A 13394-nucleotide genomic window follows, 5' to 3' on the forward strand; every position below is an offset into this window, starting at 1 on the left:
TCTGGTTAATTTCAATATGTAATGTGTTTGCTTTGCAAGTTCTTTTAATAAAATAATACAAAAATGCAAAATGTATAAACCATATTTAAAAGTTAAATTGACTACAACAGGAATTGGGAAAACTTGAAAAAATGAAGGAAACAACAAAAATAGAAGTTAATAAGTACAAAATATTTGTCTGGTGAGACAGCTCAATTCATAAAGTCCTTGCTGTACAAACATGGGTTTGATTCTTGGATTAAGTAAGTTTAAAAAAATGAAATAAAAGCCAGGCATGGTGTCACACTCTGGTACTCAGCAAAGAAAAGTAGACAAGCAGATCCTTGGAGCTCCTTGGCCAGCCAGTCAACCAATCCTAACTGATGAGCCCTCCTTCCAGTGAAAGAGCATGTCTATATAACAAACAAACAAGGTAGTTGGTGCCTGAAAATGCTTGACACCAGAGGTAATCCCCTGACCTGCATGCACATGTCCCAAATTTACGAGACATCAGAATCTATATACACATTCCAGGGTTACTAAATTAAAGTTGTTTTTTATTTTCTAAATTTCTCATGTGTGAACCCCAGAGTAACTAACTATTCAGCAACTTTCAGATGTTATCTCCTAGTGGCTTCCATTTCAAGTTATATTTGATTCTTATATTTTATGAAAAAGTCATAGAGTCTCCTCAGTGAAGATGACTCCACACTAGAGCCAAACTGTTGTCCGTGAAGAGGTTATGAACCAGTGCACTCATCAAGATAAGTATTTTAATAGAGTAAGACCATTCAAGGTGTGTCCCTAAAACTCAATATGAGGTCAACTCCAGCAGAATCTGAAGGTGGTTGTCAATTCTGGTCATAGGAAATGCTAGTGGGGAAGCCACAGTGTTCTTGTGTACTGTTAACATGCTTTAATAAAGGATGATAGAAGATGTATTCAAATAAAAGGAAGCAGACCATCTGTAACACAATAGAAGTCGAATCAATGGAAACTGGCCATACAGAACAAAATCCCTGAACCCAAACCATCATTGTATCGGAACATGTTTGACTCCCAGAAGCTGGTGGAAATAAAACCTGAAGCTTAAAGTTCAAGTCTAGTAAAAAGCAAATTAATCACAATGATATTTTTAACCTTCTAGATTTGTAATTCTGGTATCAGCCAAATCAAAAAAAAAAAAAAACATTTTTTTTCTGTGCTGAAAAAAATCTGACTCATTCTCATTCCCAGGAGGTGGCTGAAATTTGACTTTTACTGAAATCCAGACAATAGGGCTTGTCCCTGGGTAATGTGGGTAATGGGTATGTGGTCGCTCACACCTGTAATCTCAGCAGTCGGAAAGCTGAGACAGCATGGGTGTTATACGTATAAAATATCAAACTAAGTATGCTTGTGTATGCCTATAATCCTGAAACTGGGCAGGTGACGATAGGACGAGCAGGGCTTCAAAGACGAACTTGGCTTCAGGGTTACTAAAAGCCAGCCTATAGGGCATGAGACACTGTGTTTCAAAAGAAAGGGGAAAAAAGAAAATTATTACATGTTCTTTCATCCTTAAGCCTCACAAAGCAATGGGGTAAGGAAAAAAAGATTCGATAGCTGGAAAGAGCTTTGGAAGAAAGACTATAGAGGTTGCAAATCCAAGAACACCTAAGGAAATGTATTTATTCTTCTAGATCTAGACCGTGCTAGTGGATTTACAGGGAGGATGGGGAGAATTGGGACAGATGCCAGCTTTCTTGTGAATATTTCCACGACAGAAGGACTGTATTTCATCTGTTTATGCCCTCCTGAGTTCTCAATGAAATTCTCACTCTTCGATGGTTTGAGGCTGGGTGATCAGGTTCTCAGAATCGCTTTCTTCAGGGGGTATTCCTGACTCCACAGAATTAGGAGGTGAAGAACTGATCTCCTAGAAAACGAGACATCAGTTCTCAAGAAGAGGATCCTCATCTTCCCTCTCTACTCCGTCCTTTCTCATTACCCCCAACTATCACTATCACAGGTCCACAAAGATTCCTTCATTGGTGCTTACTCTGATAAACACTGAATAATGGTCATATGCATATGGACAAAAAGACAATCAGAACATTTTTATTTTCATTTCCGTGGGTTGCCACTAAATAGGTGGTTGCAGAACTGAATATGAAGATTGGGGAAGCAGTCAGGAAAATCAAATGTACAACCTATCTAAGTTGTTTCTGCTTGTTCCTATCGAATTATATGTCTTCACTGAAGACTTGGTCCTGAACACACAGCATGCTGCTGCCACACCACAGAACACCAGTGAAGACTGCTCAGATTAGATAATAGTGTTTGTTCTGAATGGCAGCAATGTCTCTCATAAAAGTATAATAATATAATAACAGAAGACAAATACTGTAATATTTACTACTATCCTTCCTTAGCATATAAGTAACAAATTATATCTTTGGGTTGTTTTATTTTTGATTTTTGATATTGCTGTTTGGATTGCTGACTTGAATTTGTAAAACATTGTTGAATGAGTTTTGACTTGGGGTTACGACAAAATTTCCAGCATTTTTCAAAATGGCTATAAACATATTTCTGTTGTTTTGTGTTATATTTTAATGCAAAGCACTAGACTCAGCCTTGACAATAATAAAATCAGAATATCTATCAACTTTCAGAAACATGAAAATGATCTCCCATCCTGTAACATCTAATATTTAGCCAAGATGTCATTATTGTGAAAAAATAAATACAAACATTCATTTTGTTAATGTGCAAATTTGCTTTGGTCTTTAGTACATCGTAAAATTATATACCAACTAATTGCTTTAAATAGATTTTTCTATGATTTACTATCCATAAATGTTATAAAAATAAACTATCTTTTAGTTATTCCTCCCTCATATAATACATCCCAACTGCAATTTCCACTTCCTCCACTTTTCCAAGTTCATGTTCCCACTTCCCTTCTTCCCCCAGGTCCCCTGTTCCTCCATTTCCCCTTCAGAAAAGATCTCCTGTGGATATCAACCAAATACAGTCTAACAGGATGCAACAAGACTAGAGGGAAAGGGGTCCAAAGAGCAGGCAAAAGAGTCAGAGACACGTCCATTCCTGCTCTTAGGAGTCCTGCTAGGGCTGCATAAAGCTTCCTTGGCCAAAAAGGAATTGCAAGTGGAAAAAAATTTAAAAACTGAATTACAAGATCTAGCAAGAATATGAGGTCATCCGGAGACATACCTTTCAAAAGTAAAAAGTAACATGAATTTGCATTAAATTAAAGTGCATTAAAGTGTATTCTAACATATGGCTTGCATTTTCAAATCTGAATCATTTCTAGCCTTACTTCATCTCACACATTGATTTAATAAATAATTCCCAGAGCCCCACAAATCATAACCATACAAACGTTTCTTATTCTAAAAGTTGGAAATAACTTCAACTGTTGTGGAATTTTCAGACAGCGACACAAACTCACCTCTCTTAAACCACAAACATTTCCTAGGCACCACATGACTGAGAGCGAAATGGTCAGGGCCAGCTCCAGCAGGGTGAAAATCAGCATTAAAGACACCAGGCCCTAGGGAATGATGCCTCAGATCAAATCAGTGCAAACATTCAGAAGGAAAACTTGTCAACAGGAAACCAGACTGAAAGCCCCTCAAAATGTAACAGAGTGAAACACAGATTAGACTGAAGATTGATCTATATGAACTAGTCAAAGGGAGATGAAATCACAGAAGAAAAATTCTAACACTCAGTAACACTTATCAATGTAATAAATTACAGAAAAGAATACACAGTCTAGTAAAATGGGCAAAAATTATGATTTCATTAACAGGATTTCAGGAGATTTACATTAGGCCTATAGAACAAAATACAGTGCTGGGAGAAACTCAACACATTACTGGAGAAAATTACCCTTCTATTATAGCTGAGCACCTAGAAGAAATACATGATCAAATTCCTATACAGGGAAAATACCACTTAATCCATAAAAATAGACATAGACAAATACAAATTTAGGTGATTAAAAAATTAATGAAAGATGGGTTAGAGAGATGACTCAGCAATTTAGAGCACCTGTTGGTCTTACACAGGACCCAGGTTCAGTTCCAACCACCAATATGGTTTGTCAAAACCATCTGTAACTCCAGGTCCAGGAGATCAAGTACCTCCTTCTGCCTTCCTCAGTCACCAAAAACACACATAGTGCACATACATACATTCATACATACATAACCTATATACATACATAATGCTGGGGATATAGGCGACACACTCACATAGTCATACAAAACCTAGGCCAAATATATGTATGGTGGTAGTTAAAGTTGATAGAGTATACCTAACATACACAAATATTCTAGCTTGCAGATTAAGTGGTATGTCCCTGAAGTTTGTTTCATAAAACAAATTATGTGACATAAATTAATTTATTATATATCTCTGGAAAGTATAATAAATAGCAGTGATAATAATACAACATGATGACTAAACACTGTTTCCATTACTTATCAAATATTATCATATTGAATTTTATAGCAATCTATAGTATAGTAGGTACTACTCATTATTATCTTTAATATGATATTATAGATATTTAGATATATATATTTATATACCATATTATCTTCAAAGATAAGAACATTAAACATTAAATAATTAAATCTAATGTGTCCTTCATTACAAAACTAGTAAAGAGCAAAGCCAACATTCATATTAACATGTATATTTTGAATGATTTGAAATACGTTATTAACAGTTTTAAAACATACATTTGATGAGGAACCCAGGAAAATGCAAATATCAGGTGACTGTGAAGACCGGCAAGCTCTGAAAGCCAGGGTATTGAGTGCCAAATGTACAGAAAGGAAAGCAGTCCCAACAAATGCAATCATCGTGCTGGCAATGTTCATCCCAAAACTGTTTTGCATCTAAAACAAAGCCAAAATGTCCATTAATATATGCAGAACATCCTTTAACCCCTTGGCAACTGAAGTATATATTTAAGTACCCAACAGTAATTTAGGTGCAGAGCAATCTCCTGTGAACTAAGATTCTCCCACTGCACAAAGGACATACAGTCTAGCAGTAAAGACAAGGGGTTAGCATACACAGCTCAAGTTGTAGAATGCTTGCTTAGCATGCATAGGGCCCCAGTATAAGTCATTAGTACTGCAAAAGCTAGGTGTCACTGTCATTCCAGCACTCTGTGGGTGATGGCAGAGATTACCACTCAAAGCTAGCCTATAGTATTTGAATTCATATCTCAATTTACAAACAAAAAATAACAAGGAAAGCTATAAACACACCAGTGTATAAATTATGCCATATTTTTAAGTAACTAGGTATTGAGGCTAATAGAATGGCATAACAAAATGGAAATTTAAAGAAAGTAGTAGAGGTTTGTGACATTGCATAGTAATGCATATGAGTATAGAAGATTTCCCTAGATAGTCCAAAGGAAGTCTGGGTAAAGAAGATAGGTCAAAGTCCGTGAAGCCACATGTTCCCAGGAAGCAAGGGAGCCAGTGTGGATAAGGTTAGGAAACTAAGTCAGAATTAACAGAGATATACATTATGTAAAGCCATGTAATTCATTAAAAGTCTATTTCTTTTTTTTCTAATTCTGAAAAAAATACAAAATTGATGGAAGATTTTGAGCAAAGAAATGACAGATCAATAAGCCACACTGGGTCACTTTGTCGTTATTAAGATCAGGAAAATGAGATCCACCAATAGAAGAAAAGAGCCCAGTTAGAAGACTCCATGGAATGCCGTCGGAGGAAAGATGAGAAAAAGCAAACACAAACGGAACTCATAAGATGGAGCCCATGCAATTTGCTGAGATACTGGCTTCAGGATGTGAAAGAAGAGGTTGGGAGAGGGATAGCTCATGTTATTGGTCTAAGAATCTAGAAGGATTAGGTTTCCATAATGAAGTTGAGTTTGGGACCTTCTAAGTAGAAGCAAAATTGATGGGAACAACCCGATGCTCAGGAGAAAAGTCTTGGCAGAACAAAAATCTTGTCAGAAGTGCATATATGAGGAATGTGATCATAGCAGTGTCATCTGAAGCAATGAAAATTGCTAAAATCATCAAAGTAAATATAGATTGAGCACAGTAGATGCCAATGATGGGAACACTGGGAACCCAGCCCTAAACAGTCTGGAAAAAGAGACAGAGACTGTTGTGGTAAATATTTAATCTCAATTGGAGGTTTCTACCCTGCCTTTGATCATTCAGTTTGCAAATAAAAGACACAAAACTTTTATATTAATAATAAGCCTTTAAAGCACTAGAGCTGAGCAGATATCAATCCCTGTGCTATTATTTCTACTTCCCTGCCAATAACCCCAAGATATATGACTTGCCATGTTCTGCCTGGGCTGCTCTTAGTGACAGGCCAGCCCTCACGGCCAGTTCATGTCTTACCCATGACATTTCCTCCTCTCTTCACCTTCTTTCTCCCTCCTGGTTCTCTCCTCAGATCCCAAGCCCCACCTACCTCTCTTCTGTCCAACTATAGGCTGTAGGCATCTTTATTCAGCCAATAGTTTTAAATTAAGGATCAAGGTTACATAGCATCACTGATTCCCTCCTACTTGAGGCAACCAGATCTTGAGGGCCATATTTAGCATTACAATAAATGGCAACAGAGTAAACCTCAATGGGAGACTGTAAAGGAGATTTCAAAGGACAAGACAAACATAAGTTACTCAAGATGTTCTGGAGCCCAAGAGAAAAATTACCAGAAGAGGAGTTGGGCTGAACACTGCTTATAAGTGAAGGCAGAAGGGGAGCAAAAACTGAGAACTGGACACCTTCAACATTCTTTCAGAGGCCAGGAAGAAACAAAAGAGTTAGGAAGGTGGGATCATTTAACTATAACTGAAAAGAGAAGAATTGGAGACAGAGCATAGATAACTCCTTTAAAATGGAGTTTTGTCACAAACAGAAAAAATAAACTATGCATAGCTATCAGGAAAAAATAATACCAAGATGATATAAATTTAGATAGATGGATAGATAGTCAGAAACGTTCTTATATGCTGATTTAAATTTAAAGTACCCAGTAGAGATAATGTATTAGAGTGATGAATTTTATATAGTAGAAAGGGGCATGGGCTAGAACACCCAAGTAGGAGGATCAGCTTTAAAGAAGTCAGTGAGTTCCTCCATGGTAAAAACTGAGGTAAACATACACCGGAGCAGGTCAAGCATACATGGCAGACGTTATAGTGTTTTAGTGTGTGTGTCTGAAAGTCTCTCCATGGCTGCAGTTTCTCAGAACCGAGAGCGAGCCCATCGTCAGGGAGTGGGGATGAAAGAAAAAAAGATAGGTGTTTGAGGATGGACTACTGTGATGGGAAAGCCAGGGGAGTACAGGGTGTGAGCAGAATGGGACTGGAGAGCTAAATCACCAGAGAACATAGAACAGAGAGTTACCTGCTGTGGAATGAATAATCAAAAGGAGAGAAATTTTTGCTTTCAAATTTGAAGATAGTGGTGAAAGACCTTTCACTAAAAAGAATTTGTTAAACCTGACAGCACACGAAAATGTTGTGCATTAAATGGGACTTGGTTCCTCAGCCAGAGCCACCCTCTGCTTCCCTATGGCTGGTGGGTCATTTATTTCTCATCTGGTCACAGAGAAAAAGAGGGAGAAGCAGCACTTACCAGCGTTCTTGTGGGGCTTCTCCCTGCTGCAACACTCAAAGATCCTGAGGTGATGAACTGTTTAAAATAGAAGCAGGACGAATAAAGGGACATTTACTTTTGACCTCTTTCTCCGTGGCATTCCCCTGACAGCCGCTATCAGTAGAAGTTACCCAAATTGTTTTTGTTCAGTTCACACAAAAGTATACTTTGCATTATGCATTACTTTTTATGACTAAAATTTTAAATAGTTCATATTATAAAGAAAGTCATCATAATTTTATTTTGTTTGAATCTAGCTTTTAATGGCTTAGTGTATGATTATAAATAATAAAATGCTATAATTGTGCTTAGATTTATGTTGCTATAAATGATATATTTTAAAATTCACATAGCGCTGCCCATATTTCAGATTTATCTAGTTTTTTTGGTCTAGATTCTCAAAAAAAAAGCATTTCTAAATCTAAATGTATTCTCCAGTTTTAAAATCATTATATTCATGCACTATATTCCCCTGACTCTAATTTTGATAAATTGGGTTTTCTATATATTTTATGATCTTCCAAAATTTTTCATTGTTAAGATTTTACAACTCTTTAATCAACTTACCAAATATTGGAGAATAAAGGGTTGCTAAGCAAAACTTAACTACTGAATTCTGGGTAAACATGTAGGAAGAGACTTTGAGTTCTGTCTCAGACACCAGAGATTTTCACAGGTCTTCCCACCTCTGTATTTTGTGAATGAGCACCTTCGTGTTCAATAGTAGCTCCAACTCATAGCCAGCAGAGGATCCTGGGTAAATTACTGAGGCTTTCTTCACCTCAGCTTCTTTTCCCACCTAACAGCATATCCTCATGTTAGCATCATCTACTAACAGTTGTGTTCTATTGAAATGGGGAAAGTATAAAGTGCAGTAGGCAGAAAACATCCAAATTAATGATAATATATGCTTCTCATTTGATTTCAGAGATCCCAAAAGATGATCCATTTCTGATATCCTAGTAAGGAAACTGAGGGCAAAAGTTCATGTCTAATCTTTTAAACCACATCCTTGATAGGATGATAAGAGATGAAGCAAAGACTCTATAGTGGGTATACAGAAGGCATGTTCGTGGTTCCAGGAGTTGATGGCTATAGGCAAAGGCAAACGTGGAGTACAGAAAGGTCATACACCTGGAACTTGCCCTGAAAGTGTATTAGGGCCAGAGAACAGCTTCAAGAATTGGAATCAATTCTCAAATCTTGTGCTGAAGATAAAGCAAATCCTGATCCCTAATTCCTTCCCCCTTTTAAATTCATGTGTGTGGCCTGCATGTGTCTCTGTACATATGCACAGTTCCCATAGAGGTCAGCAGAGAGTGTTGGATCTAGAACTAGAAGTACAGATAGTTGTGAGCCTCCTTGAGGGTGCTGAAAATTGAAGCTGAGTTCTCTGGGGAAACAGCCAGTGCTTTTAACTGCTGAGCCATCTTTCTGGCTCCCTTTCCATTTTGAAACAAACTAATTTCACTTTCTGAGAAGATAAAACCCAATTCTTGTGCGATGCCTGAAATTCTTCATTTCTGTCTTTTCTAAAATGCAGACCACAAAGTCTTCACTTGAACTGTCAGATTTATTATGCAAAACAACTCAGGAATACTTCAGAGCTTAACTCTTCCATCAAAATTTTTTCTTAACTGCCTCAGAATTTCAGGAATATCAAGTTCAAAGCACCATTGTGAATGAGCGCCTTACACCATGAACTGAAAATGCATGGTCTTTTCTCAGACTGAGAACCAATGCTGACCATGATCTTCTTTCATAAGACACTTCTGCTGCTGCTGTCTTCTGTCCCTCTTCCCTTCCTTCAGATCTCTTTTCTCCTTTCCTGGTCTCTATTCTAGTCTCACAACTTACACCCACACCCACACATACTTAGGTGCATATGTAAAAATTAAAATCTAGGAACTGTGAAAGAGAAAAAGCATACAGTCTTTATCTTTCTGACTCTAGAAAGCTTTGACGCTATAGGATTCTTCATGTATGTGCATATGTCTGTCTGTCTGCCTGCCTGCCTGCCTCTCTCTCTCTCTCTCTCCCCCCTTTCTCTCCTCTCTCTCTCCCCCACCCCAAGTGTGTGTATGTGTGTGTGTATGTGTGTATGTGTATGTGTGTGAGTGTGTGTATGTGTGTATGTGTATGTGTGTGAGTGTGTGTGTGTATGTGTGTATGTGTGTGTATGTGTGTGTGAGTGTGTGTATGTGTGCGAATGTGTGTGTATGTGTATGTGTGTGTGAGTGTGTGTGTGTATGTGTGAGTGTGTGTGTATGTGAATGTGTGTGAGTGTGTGTGTGTGTGTGTGTGTGTGTGTGTACATTCTACCACTGAGATACTTACTTATAAACTCATATTTATTGTTGCACTATTCACAATACCCAGGAGATGGAACTGGTCGTTTTCATTCTACCCATCAACAAATAAATTGATAAATAAAATGTAGTTCATACACACAACTTTATTTGGCCATAACGAAAAGTAAAATCAGAAGTTGTAGTGAAAGAAAGAGGCTTTTGCCCACTTTTGTCAGAAATTATAAGTCAAAACCACAGTTGGTAATCTTCAAAGAACACTTTCATACTGAGCACACTAGCAGTGCTGGGTAAGAGATGGTCTATGGCCAAGGGAATAAATACTCACAAACACAGCACCCCAGAGTGGGTAGCCTGTGTAGAAGGTGAAGAAGAAGAAATTGATGAAGTGGTGGGACAACTGTTTTAAACAAACCAAAAAAATACCCAGAGCTAGAATCAGTATTCCATTCAGGATCTGGATGGCCTGTAAGGAAGAAGAAAAAAAAGAAAAAGCTATAATTCTATTTTTTATTTTCCTCAGAAAGGACTTACCGTGGCTTTAAATGATTTAAATGCTATGCCTAAATCTTAGCTAAAGCTAAGATCTTGTTTTGAGAAGATTTTGTTTAGGACTAAAATATGACAAAGTCAGATAGCTGTTAAATTTTTATTTTAAAATATTTTTATTTAAAATATAGATTATGGCCATCACTGGTGATGAGGCAGAAACATCTATCTGAGCTACAGAATGAGTTCAAAGCCAACCTGTGTTATTTAGCAAGACTCGGTATAAAAAATGCACAAAGGGTTGGAGTTTTAACTGAATAATAGTGTTTTTTCTGGCATCCACAAGGACCTGGTTCTTATCCGCAGAACCATAGGAAAGAAAGAGGAGAGAAGAAAGAAAGAAGAGAGGAGGTAAAGGAAGGCAAGGGTGAGGGAAGGGAATGGGAGGGAAAGGAGAGAAGGGAAGAAGAGGGGAAGGGAGGAGAACTTCACAGAACTCAAGCTCCTGATACCAGTGGTCAGAATGCACCAAGAAACAATGAAGAGCCTTAGAAGAAATTCTCTGAGGTATGCTAGGATGGATATTCTGCCCTGTGAGAGACTGATTCTGCATTTCTACTCCTCGGATCTCCATGATCCTATCTCGTCTTCAATGACTTGATAAATAACTCAGAAATTTCTCTTCTGGTCATACAGGAGGGTGTCCATATAATCTTTTCCTTCCTCTCTCATAAGCCAACTTTGTAACAAAGGCAACTTACCCCAAGGGCTTGCAGTACTCCTCTTTGAACATGGTGTATCTCATCCAAGGGTCGGTAAACAGAATCATGGGTCTCCTCTGGCTTCATGTGTCTGCCTGGTGAGGTACCACCTGCTGAGATCCCCAGTCCTGTATTATGAAATTCCTGGGAGGCCATTTGGGGCTGTTTGTGGCTGTCATGGGAAAGAACCCACAGGCTTGATGCCTCCTTCAACCACTTTCTAACAGTATTTTTAGTGTAACAGAAGAGTTCATCTTGTCCATGCATCAGGATTGCTCCCCTGAGGAGGGCCTGAGTTCCAGGAGTCCCACCTTTTTCCGTGCCTTTCTACCCTAGAACCTTTCCCTTCACAAAGCAAACCCTCTATCCCCACTACAATTTGTCCTGGATATGGCCTGTGAGTCAAGCTTTCAAGAAACCCTTTTAGTCCTGGCCTAGTCTGGTTGGTGAACCTGTTCTTTGTGCTCTGGGGATCCCTTCAGCACACGTTTCACAGGCCTCAGAGAAGCCTCAATTTTAAAGGTGCTTGCTTCTCACTCTTCACTCATCATATTTGCTCTGCGGTCTCACTGTCTCACGGTTCATGCATAGCTAATACATACGTCAGAAATAGCCCTGTTTAAGAGTAATAACAGAAAATACACTAGCAGGCACTGGTCTTCATGTTGGAAGTACCACACAATGGCTTTGGGGGGCAGGGAAATAAGTCTGACACATTGTTGACCTTTTTAGAAAAGCATCAAGGATGATATTCAGCCTTTAGGTAAAGCAAATAAAATAAAATATAGTGCTGGTCTATAAAATACCGTTAATTTGACTTTTAAAAGAAACCAAGAAATTATAGGCTCTCTACGATCCACCAAGTAATTTGCCTCCCAGCTCTAACTGTACAAAAGACTTCTGGATGTTTTATTCATGTCAACCAATTCAATTCTCAAAACATTCATTGGAATGGGTATTGTCATTATGACACTTTCCATTTTACAAACGAGGAATCTAAGAATCAGAGTATTAAATAATATTCCCAAGCCCACCAGGCAGGGATCTGAGAAGCTAAGGATCAAAATCTACCTCTAGCTATCACTACACTCTTCTTCTGAGCCCATGCATGATCTGTCTCACCAAACATGTCATCATTCATGTATGTCCAGGCCACCTCTCACAGCTAGACATGGCCACCAAACTCAGAGGCAGCCTCTTCAAAATGTGGTGTGTGTGTGTGTGTGTGTGTGTGTGTGTGTGTGTGTGTGTGTGTGTGCGCGCGCGCGTGTGTCCATGTATGCTTGTGCCTGCCTGTCATCTGCCTATCTATGTCTACATTTTCCAAATATATTATGCCAAAAACGATGGAACCAGGGTGATATCTGCATTCTAAAGGCATTTGTCCACACAGCTAAAAATTTCAAACCTCTACTGAGAAATCAAATAAAAGACTTTTATCCCAAGAAGGCCATAGGGAGGCACCTTCAGCAGACAAAAAAGAAAAGACGATTCCAATGGAAACAGGGCTAGTAAGATTTACCTTGAAGACTTCAGAAATTGACAGAGTCCTTCCCCTGCAAGTCCATCTCATTACAGAAGAGGAGACAGTCAGTAATGATCACCAGAGTCTATCCCCCAAAACCAGCAGTCTCCTCTTCCTTAGACTTAACGGATCTCTCCCTTGTGCAATGCCTCAGCAGAACCAGTGGAAGTGTTTCTGCAGGCTGCCTGAAAGGTGTGCTAATAAAACCCATATTTGAGGGCACTAATGGTCCATCCACTTCCTCAAGTATACCCATGAAGAAGGAAGCTGGTATCTGGAGCCATCAATTTCTGGCTCTAAGATGTTGCTCCACACTATTGGAGCAAGAAATAAAAGAAGAACATGTGGCTAAGTCAGTGGAAGGTAGTGTGGAATAGGGGAAGAACAGGTCTAGCTATGTAATAAAAGGTGAAGCCAGGCAGAATGAATAGTGTTGGAAGGAGGTCCAACATACTGTGGCCACTGAAGGACTGAGTTTACATAATGTATCAGTGATGTTGCTAAAATTGTTTTTATAGACATGATAAATGTTTAATCCCCCTCAGGCCAAGCAAGGTTAGTTCATTTGTCATAAATTAAGACAATGGTAACTTAAATATATTGCGTTTACTATTACATCAGCTGCTGTTTGCTGTTCAACTTGCTTC

At 38.5% G+C, this 13394-nt stretch overlaps 1 protein-coding gene across 3 annotated transcripts; it reads right to left on the reverse strand.

Annotated features, from left to right (window-relative positions):
- Positions 1-1624: 1624 nt before the first annotated feature.
- On the reverse strand, positions 1625-12891 carry Ms4a3 (membrane spanning 4-domains A3). Of its 3 annotated transcripts, none has more exon segments than NM_001427053.1 (7): positions 1625-1897; positions 3437-3538; positions 4737-4895; positions 7643-7699; positions 10301-10438; positions 11223-11394; positions 12745-12891. In NM_001427053.1, coding segments are annotated over 6 exon segments (714 nt in total). In that variant the 5' UTR covers positions 11379-11394; positions 12745-12891; the 3' UTR covers positions 1625-1795.
- Between the last annotated feature and the right edge of the window lie 503 nt (positions 12892-13394).

Source organism: Rattus norvegicus, chromosome 1 (assembly GCF_021556685.1).
Source record: "Rattus norvegicus strain SHRSP/BbbUtx chromosome 1, alternate assembly SHRSP_T2T, whole genome shotgun sequence".
Taxonomy (NCBI): Eukaryota; Metazoa; Chordata; class Mammalia; order Rodentia; family Muridae; genus Rattus; species Rattus norvegicus.

What these genes read in the sequence shown, in the direction of transcription:
- Ms4a3 (XM_087549176.1), bottom strand. Translation starts at nt 12,795, where the DNA reads ATGAGATGGACTTGCAGGGGAAGGACTCTGTCAATTTCTGAAGTCTTC. An exon ending in GAAGCCCCACAAGAACGCTG is followed by an intron (nt 4,896 to 7,642) that starts GTAAGTGCTGCT and finishes GCTTTGTTTTAG; the next exon opens with ATGCAAAACAGTTTTGGGAT. An exon ending in ATGTTTGTGGTTTAAGAGAG is followed by an intron (nt 1,898 to 3,436) that starts GTGAGTTTGTGT and finishes CTCGTTTTCTAG; the next exon opens with GAGATCAGTTCTTCACCTCC.